This window comes from Scardinius erythrophthalmus, assembly GCF_964197995.2.
Source record: "Scardinius erythrophthalmus genome assembly, chromosome: 2".
Classification (NCBI taxonomy): domain Eukaryota; kingdom Metazoa; phylum Chordata; class Actinopteri; order Cypriniformes; family Leuciscidae; genus Scardinius; species Scardinius erythrophthalmus.
The window spans coordinates 56,301,151-56,310,886 of NC_138222.1; the positions used below are offsets into that span (position 1 = coordinate 56,301,151).

Here is a 9,736-nt window from a genome sequence, read left to right on the forward strand (position 1 = left end):
TGTCGGCATCGCTCATACAAGATTACTTTCCAAAAGAAGATTTGCACTTTTTCTCCAAATAGCATGCCAAACTTTACCTGTCAAGTAGAAACTTCGCGACTGAGGCATCAGTGGGAAGCCCAACCTGTGTTTTCAGCGCACGCCATCGTGTGAAACAATCTCCCAAAAACACTCTGATCTTGTTTTTTCTCTTCTGAGGCCTTTCTCTTCTTCTCATACAGTTCGTACAAACTTTTTCTCTTGCGACCCTCAGACATTTTCAAAGGACCCGGTGAAACGGCGAGCTTCAATGAATGGCTGAGCTCTAGCTCACCACACATAAACACCTGAAAGTGCGCATGCGCAGAAAGCGAAAACTAAGGGACGAGCACGTACGACGGCCTTACGTAAACATATCACCAGAATGATTGACACTTAGGTGGACCAATAGTTTACACTACCCACCCGGAAAAAGAAAATCCTCCGCTATACCTTTAATATAGACAGGTGTATGTGTGGGTTTGTTCCTTCTGAAATCTATGATGACCTCCTTGGTTTTCCCCACAATGAGGGACAGATTGTTTCTGCGGCACCACATGATCAAATTACTCACCTCATCCCTATAGGCCGTTTCGTTATTGCTGTCAATGAGTCCTACCACAGTAGTATCGTCTGCAAATTTCACTATATACTATTAGTGGGATGTTTTGCAATACAGTCAAAGACATACAGGCTATATAATAGAGGACCGAGACAGCAGCCTTGAGGTGCTCCGGTGTTTAACACTATAGAGGCTGAGTATGTAGTGCCAACTCTAACTGTCTGGGGCCGGCCTGTTAGAAAGTCCTGTATCCAGCTGCAGATGGCATTGCAGAGGCCCAGGTCTAACAGCTTAGCTATTAAAATAGAAGGTCTGATAGTATTGAAGGCACTGCTATAATCAACAAACAGCATCCTGACATGCATATCTCTGGATGTTGGAGCACAGAATGTAAAGCCAAGGATACAGCATCATCCACAGCTCTGTTTGATCTGTATGCAAATTGTAGTGGATCAGTGGAGACAGGTATGCTGTTGTTGATGCATGCTTTCACGAGCTGTTCAAAACACTTCATAATCACAGAAGTCAAGGCTACAGGTCTAAAAATCATTCATACAGGTGGCAGTCGGATTCTTAGGCACAGGAATTATGATGTTTTTTTTTTTGTTTTTTTGTTTTTTTACAATTTGGACCACACAAAGAGAGAGTGACAGGTTAAAAATATCAGTGAAAACAGAGGCAAGTTGCATGCTTGGTATTGGAGGCCGCATAGCCTCACCAGCAGTCCCCCGCGTCTTCCTCACTTCCTCGCCTTCGATATGCAGTGCACCAGGTTTCTGATATTTTGATAATATCCACAGGTATCATAGATGTTGTTTTGGAATATTTTGTCCGATGTCCAATAAGGTCTGGCGATCATAAGTGATAAGTTATAGGCTGTATTATCAAACTAATAAGTAAGGTTAAAACTAACACTAAGCGCGGCGTGAGAGAGGCTCGTAGCATGTCGCCATACATCGGCGCCAATGAAGTAAACATAATTCAAAGTGCTTTACATAGAAGTAATTAAAATAATCAAAAGAAATAAGAACAATTAAAACAGTTTAGAATAAAAAGGAAATAAAATACAGTGCAAACAGTATTTTACTAAGGTTTTTACAAAGGCAAGGTTACAAAGCTCAAAGTCCACTCCAAAGGGAGATATATAATTTAGCAGAATCCACTTTCAAGAACTATGTTAGTCTGTAATTACTCTTCAATGAACTTTTGGGCTACATCGCGATTTTTCCAGATCTTATGAAGTCATAATGTTCCTCATTTGTTGGCGAGGCCTGGTTAAGCTGCGCCAGAGATGATGAAGTGTGTCGTCGCTGTTTTTTCCACCCGGAAAAAGTTTGTCCTAAGGCTGACGAACTTAGAGAGGTTAAAATTTATTTTTAACACTGTTCCTGAAGATTATCTCAACGTTTGTCTGTGCGCTGCACATTTAACGGAGAACAGAAGACAGACAGAGTACGATGCAGGCTATACGCACAAAAGTTTCTCCTGAGAGACGTAGCTGTTCCCATTTTGTCGGGACAATCTGTTGTTTATGGATCGCAACTTCTAAGTATGTCTTATTATTTGCAGTTGTGTTTTCTATTAACAGTTCCAATTATAAGTTGTGTGTAGTTGCTGTGATGTAAACGAAGGGCAAAGCTTTGCCTCCGCTAGCCTGCTAACTAACATTACAGTATTGATGTAGTGTTTACTTTAGCTTTTGTAAGCTCTTGCTTTTGTAAGACTGTTCACCACCCCTAAGGAAAATTATCCATGATTTTGTGATCGATTACTGGAATTTCATCAGCATGTTTCATGAGGCTTTCATGAGTTGTAGACAGACGTCAGTCACCGAGCACCACAATCGAAACAGAACTTTTACAGTTCCTCCTGAACCGAAACAATGAGCTTATGCTGCGTTCACACCATGTCATAATCGTAATGACGAGATGGCAACCCGTGACGTTCTACCCGGAGCTGTTCAGATTTATGCATTTCTATGTCAACACTATTAATGCCGAAATGAATCTGCAGCAGTCAGTTGGTACAAGTCAGAGCTCTGTAAGTTGTTTACGTTCATTATTATTGTAATATTATGTGCTTTTAGGCATGAGGTAGTCTCTGATGCTTTGCCGTCTCTTCTGTGTGTGTTCATGTGTTTTGAAGAAGGCGTGGCTTTGGAGACGCTCTGAAGGGAGGGTGGGATCTCATGCTTTCAAAGCTAGCTTGCTATTGCTAGCCCACCTTTAAGCTCTGAAACTTGCAGGATTTGGTACAAAGTACTCTAATATGTCAAAGGACGAAGGCGAATTTTAGTTATCATGTGTGAAACCTGTGTGGGAAACTTTTTTGCCCTCATACTGAAACTCCCCATTGGGTTCCTATTACAATAACTGTATTTCTTCTGAACTTTCACTGAGCAACGGCAGAGATGTCCGCACCTTAAGAGTGTGATCAAAATATCAAAATATAATATGACTCGCTGATAATTTTCAGTGCTTCAATTGAATTTGGTGAAAAACAATCTGACAATTTAGCAGTTTTACAGTAAAATCATGGCGTTCACTCATATTCATGAGAGTATTCATGCATTTAATCCGCACATGACCAAGTTTCCATGCAATAACTTGCCTTGTTTTGCCATGAACATCCTGAAGTGCAGAGATGGTTTATAAAAAGCTCTAGAATTTTCTTTTTTCAATGTTCTGAAATCCTTAATTCATGTAATAAAATGTTTTAGTTTATATATAGTTTGTACTGTCCCCTATCAATGCCAAGGGATTGCCTAGGGATTTTCCCAATCCTTTGGAGGGCACGTACTCATATGCCTAATTTCTTTCATCTAGCGGTAGTCGTCATCTTTCACTTCAAATTGTCTTAGCTCTTAATTTGTTAGATTCTCTATTGTGAATGGGTCTTTTGTGTTGTCGGTTTAGATGAAAGCCAGACTGATTACTAAGTCTGATGTTGCATTCTCTTGTAGTTTTAAAAAAAAGTTTTCTGTAACCTGCAGTGTACTTCAGTTTCCCTCTTTTTGTTGCTTGCCCCTTCAGCATTGCCAGCAGTAGCCGGGACAACCCAGTCCACATATGGGACGCGTTCTACGGGGACCTCCGTGCATCTTTTCGACCCTACAACCACCTGGATGAGCTGACCGCGGCCCATTCCCTGTGTTTCTCTCCCGACGGCTCTCAGCTCTACTGCGGCTTTGATAAAATCGTCAGGGTCTTCCACACCGACCGTCCTGGGAGAGACTGCGAGGAAAGGCCCACCATGGGTGAGGGTCCCTCTTGTAGAGAAATAACCACTTCATCAATCACTCTCACTCTTCAAACGGTTTTTAATCAGGGTCATCAAGACGGCTGTCTGGCTTGCATGGGTGTGGAATGCCTGTAATCCCGTTTAATTTCTTTTTGTTTGTTTGGGTGGATTCATTCCAAACGCATTCATGGCGGGAAACACATATTTGGCTTGATTAAGCTGACACGGCATGCATGGCTCTGATCTAGACAGTGGCTGTGGATATAATTATCTTAGCATGTTTGTGGTGTCTGACTCATTCACGTTGTTTCAACACTGCTATTGTAATTATTGGTCTGGATGTAACACAAAAGGTCTTTGTTCAGACTGATGAGTGTTAGAAATATGCAGGCCTATCATATTGTTATATTATAGTAAAATGTATAATATAGTTCCATCTTTATACTTTGATTGGATGAGCCACATACCAAGTCGTTGTGAAGTAGCTGATATACATTCACTACTGTTCAATAGTTCAGGGTCAAAAAAAAAAAAAAAAGAGGTAAAAAATGAAAGTTATTCTTCAAGGACATTTATAGTGTTACAAAATATTTCTTATGTTGAAATATGATCAGTGTTGTTCTTTTGAACTTTCTATTCATCAAAGAATCCTGAAAAATTGCATCACACTTTCCATCAAAATATTTATCAGCACAACTGTCTTCAACATTGATAATAATGAGAAATGTTTCATGAGTTTCAAACTTTTGAACAGAAGTGTACACCTGTGACGGCACATTAAATGAATACTATATTTATGCGGAAAGTTGCAATGTTGTTTGACTCCCGTAAGCAAGTAAATTCAGCTTCTCATTAGACCCCTTAAAGGGTTAGTTCACCCAAAAATTTAAATTCTGTCATTAATTTCTCGCCCTCATGCTGTTCCAAACCCATAAGACTTTCGTTCATCTTCAGAACACAAATGAAGATCTTTTTGATTAAATCTGAGAGATTTCTGTCCCTCCATTGACAGCCACACAACTGACACTTTGACACAGGTTTAGTTGCGCTTCTTTTATGTTAGTTGATCAATGTTTTTACAGTATGTGAATAAAAGCCTAAATTAAATCATCATATAAAGCTCCTATTGAGTTCCTTCTGAAAATTTGGGCTAAACCGCTCAATTCATATGGATTAGTTTTACGATCTCTTTATGAACTTTCTGAAGTGTCAAAGTGTCAGTTGTGTAGCTGTCAATGGAGGGACAGAAAGCTCTCAGATTTCGTTGCAAATATCTTAATTTCTGTTCTGAAGATGAACGAAAGTCTTACGGGTGTTGAACGACATGAGGGCGAGTAATTAATGACAGAATTTACATTTTTGGGTGAACTAACCCCTTCAATAACAAGTTCTTTCTCGTCTGGGCTTGTTTGGGAAAACAAACACGCCCCTCTGTATTTTCTCCTTTACTCCATGAATCTTTTTTCGTTCTCTTATTCAAAAATACTAAATAACTTTTGTTCCTGTTTTTCTTTCCGCTCTTTTCATACATCCCTCATCTTTCAAGTGAAGAAACAGGGTCAGACTGGCATTATCTCCTGTATTGCCTTCAGTCCGTGCCAGTCCATGTACGCCTTAGGGTCGTATTCTCGTTCGACCGGCCTTTACTCTTGTGAGGATGGCTCTCTGCTGGCTCTTCTGCCCACTCGACACCACGGAGGCCTTACACACCTGCTGTTCTCACCCAACGGCTATCACCTGTACACGGGCGGCCGCAAGGTCAGTGGGCTGTCAGATGCATCAGCCAATCAGAAGCACTGCTATTTGCTTGTATGTTTTGAATTGTCTTGCTAATACTGTGTGTCACTTCCTTTAGGACTCAGAGATCCTGTGCTGGGACGTGAGAGATCCCGAACAGGTTCTGTTCTCCATGCACAGGAACGTCAATACCAACCAGCGTATCTACTTTGACATGGACCAGTAAGATCAAGATTTACAACTTGCCTAAAAACTCAACCATTGTAATTGGACCTGTTTATATTCTGTTCATGTTATGTTGATATTTGTGTTTCTAAATCAGATCCGGACGATATCTGCTGAGTGGGGACACCGATGGTGTGGTGTCAGTGTGGGACACCCTCACAGCGCCACCTGATGGGAATGAGGAGACACTACAGCCAATGCTGCAGTATCAGGCGCACACAGATTGTGCCAATGGCACCAGGTACAAGTAGAAAATGCATGTCAATGACTTTAAATTTGACTAAAATTTAGACCTTATTTGCAGATTTCAAAGAAATAATGCCTTATAAATCTTCGCTTTAATGGATAGATTGTGATCTCTTTATTGTGCCTCTTTCATTTTCCTAATTTTAAGAGTACTCAAAGGTTAAATTTGTGCCAGAATTTCCCTATATTAGGTTTGTCCCCTACCCAGCCTTTTCCTCTAAAATACATTTATTAAAATCAGGGAAACTATAATTTGCACTTTTTCTTAAGACCTTAGAAAGCATATTATCAATTAATGTGGTATTTATGAACTACTGTTCAAAAGTTTGGGGTCAGTATGATTATTTTTTTTATGTTTTCAAAAGAAGTCCCTTATGCTCAGCAAGGCTGCATTTATTTAATCAAAAATACAATTAAAACAGTAATAGTGTGAAACAATATTGCAATGTAAAAATATTGTTTTCTATTTGAATGTATTTTAAAATGTCCTTTATCCCTCTGAAAGCTAAATTTTCAGCATCATTATTCCAGTTACACGATCCTTCAGAAATTATTCTAATATGCTGATTTGCTGCTCAAGGAACATCTCTTATTATTAACAATGTTGAAAACAGTTGTTTAATATTTTTGTGGGATTCTTTGCCAAACAGAAAGTTGAATATAAAGAACGAAGACATTTTTTGTAACAATGTAAGAGTCACTTTTGATCAATTTAATGGATATTTCTGAATAAAAGTATTCATTTTCAAACTATTAATTTCTATAAGTATTAAAAAAAAATCTTACTGACTCCAAAATTTGAAAGATAGTGTATATCTAATTTGTGCATGTATGTGTTTTTAAACAAATACATTCTTCAAGATCTGCCCCTAATTGAAGAATGACATTTTAAAGGAAAAGACTCATCATAAATGGAATCAGGACTTAATATCAAAGATGAATGATAAACAGCGAGTGCTTTTTGCCATCGTAGCTATTTATCTGCAGTGCAAGCGCTGGTCTGTCTAGGTTCACGAAACCATTCAGGCTCAGAGTCAGCACGGCGACCGCTATAGGAAAGTTGCTGACCGCTAAAATAACCCGGCTGCGTCTGAAAACTCAGACAGTGACTTATTTCCTTGCTGCCTTATAGGCCGTGACTTTGCAGGCAGTGTTTGCGCACGAAGGTTCCTCACGAAACTGATTTCGGACAGACTTCTGTGACAGAGTAACGGTTTAATGATCTACAGCTAAATAGAGCGAGCTCTGGTGAATGTTTAATTACTACAATAGTAATCTCTCCCTAGAAATTACATCAGAAGTGGAAAATGTTTATTAAAAACTGACATTTACACACAAACTGACCAGCAAACACACCTTTCAGATGCCATCTTTATTTTCTTGCTCAACTCTCACAGATTGGAAAGCATAGGATTGTGGGATATCAAAGGCAGCGAAGGATACATCTATTCAATACATATCACGATACTATACTCACGATACGATATTATTGCGATACTCCAAGACATATGGTAAAAGGTTTATGGAAAATTTACTGTTGATTAAAATGCTAAATTTGGTGTTACATTGTGGGTGTAAATGTATAGGCTTGGACTTGTAACCCAATTCAAAGGACAATAGAGACACCAGAATAAAAAATTTCACGATTCTGAAGCTGAAAATACAGAATTATTTTAGACGAATTTGCTTACACTCTTTCACTGACTAGGTATATGTAAAATAATCTAGGACACGTTTTACTGGTAACATCAGACATTTGGCATTATCAGGACCCACACATATTCCCCCATTGCATTATTATACATTATATTCAACCTTATATATATGTAGTAGTTCAATGTAGTACTGACACTGGAAACTTTAATTTTTTCCTCACACAGAAATGTTATTTTGGGTAAACTATCCACAATACATATTGTCACTATCCACGATACATATTGTTGCACATATTGTGACACGATATATTGTTACACCCCTATTACATAGTGCACATTTAATCTGCAAAATAAATACATGTAAATGACTAAATATTGCTAACTTTACCCCCACTAACGTTTTTTTACTCTCTCATTTACAGTGTGCACCCATTCATGCCATTAGTGGCTTCGTCCAGCGGTCAGCGCAAGTTCTGTTGGCCGTCTGACAGCGGGGACTCGGACTCTGAGTCAGACGAGGGAAACGTGATGCCGACAAATGACGTCCGACAGGACAACGCTCTGGTGCTGTGGTGGGCCGGCCCGTTGGCCTCGACCAATGAGAGGGCGCAGGAGGAGGAGCCAGCAGTCATTGAAAGCTAGAACTTTTGATTGTAAAACTGCACACCAAACGGACCCATAATCTACTGCCAAACCTATCATACTGATTGTTTAGGTGAAGAGTTGTAAGACTGTAATTCTGCATTGTTTTTAATTGTAGAATTTGTTTTTTTTTAATCCTCCGGCCTTTTTGCATGCCGCTAGGTTCGTAAACCTCAATCGGTGAATGTCTAAAAGTCAAGACAAACCAAAATCCATTGAATTTAAACTGGTTCTGACAACAAATTATGATTTAGATGACCTGGAACACCTCTGAAATATGAATAATTCATTCATAGTTTTCATTTTGTTTGGATGGCTCCTTAAATTGATGTTTACGTTGGGTTTTCTAGCAATGCCTTCAGGATATGCCGCTGTTGGAGTGAGATGCCTCTCAGGTTTACCATTTAGCTGCACAGCCTTTTCCGATTTGCATTGGGTTTGTTTTCCTTTCACCACGTAGAACCTGTTTTCAGGAAACACGTTGAGCCTTGTCTGGGACTTTCAGTGAAGGCAGAACCGTTATTTCAGGAGCAGGTTTAATCCATGTAAGAGATGATTTTGACACAGGGAAGGTCTGTGTGTGATGGACTGAGACGGTTTGTATAATGTTTAATGTGTTATAGAGCTACAGTGGGCAGCTGTGAATATATTTTTGTAAGCCAGTAATCTGCTTTATTGTGTGTGAATGTGGTTGGTTTCCTGCCTCTCAATGAGTCTCATTGCTTTAGCTGAGGCTGCACATTCCCTTTTATAATAACCCGTGTTTGTTTGTGTGTGTGTGTGTGTGTGTGTGTGCGCGAGAGAGTCTTTTCATATTCTAATGTTAGCTGTCGTCTTGACAAAATGGTGTGCATTTTTACAAATGTACACTTTTTGCAGCTTTCCGCTGTGTGTATGTTCTGTACTTTACTCTTTAAAGCAGTGGGTTTGAATGTTTCAGGCTTGCCAAACATGCTCTAGTCAGCATGCTGAATATCATATTACATCCACTGCTGAAAGCTTCAGTTGTTTGTACAAATGTGTAACACAAACCCTTTTATTTTGTACAGTTTTCCTGGATTGTAAGCCACCTCATTCAGGTCTGCTTGTGGCTCTTTCTGCTCAGAGGAACCGTATGCTACAGGTAGATCGCAGTGGCTAAGATTAATAAACATGTTTACATAAAAAATGTCACTGTCTTTCTGTAATTAGTGGTGTTTGCTAAGGTAAGTTACTATTCCTCATGCTTTGAACAAACCTCTAACTCAAAGTATTAAACCTCATGGGTGCGTAACTTCTCCCGTCCAGCATTTGTTCATCATGCAGATTTCAAAGCAATCATAGGCCCAATTCATTAAAGTTGTCTTAAGAAAAAAATCTTAAAAACATAAATTCTATGACGTTTGTAAGTATTTTCTAAAGTTTTTTTTTA

General features: G+C 39.2%; 1 protein-coding gene across 2 annotated transcripts in view; it reads left to right on the plus strand.

The window, feature by feature from the left end:
* The window catches only part of wrap53 (WD repeat containing, antisense to TP53), a 21,626-nt gene extending 12,139 nt beyond the window's left edge, over nt 1–9,487 (plus strand). For both annotated transcript variants that reach the window (XM_081356567.1, XM_081356568.1), the window contains exons 7-11: nt 3,613–3,836; nt 5,367–5,578; nt 5,676–5,779; nt 5,880–6,023; nt 8,106–9,487. In XM_081356567.1, the coding sequence (XP_081212693.1) occupies nt 3,613–3,836; nt 5,367–5,578; nt 5,676–5,779; nt 5,880–6,023; nt 8,106–8,325 (904 nt within the window). In that variant the 3' untranslated portion in view covers nt 8,326–9,487. The remainder of the gene's footprint in view (nt 1–3,612; nt 3,837–5,366; nt 5,579–5,675; nt 5,780–5,879; nt 6,024–8,105) is intronic.
* The last annotated feature ends 249 nt before the right edge of the window (nt 9,488–9,736 follow it).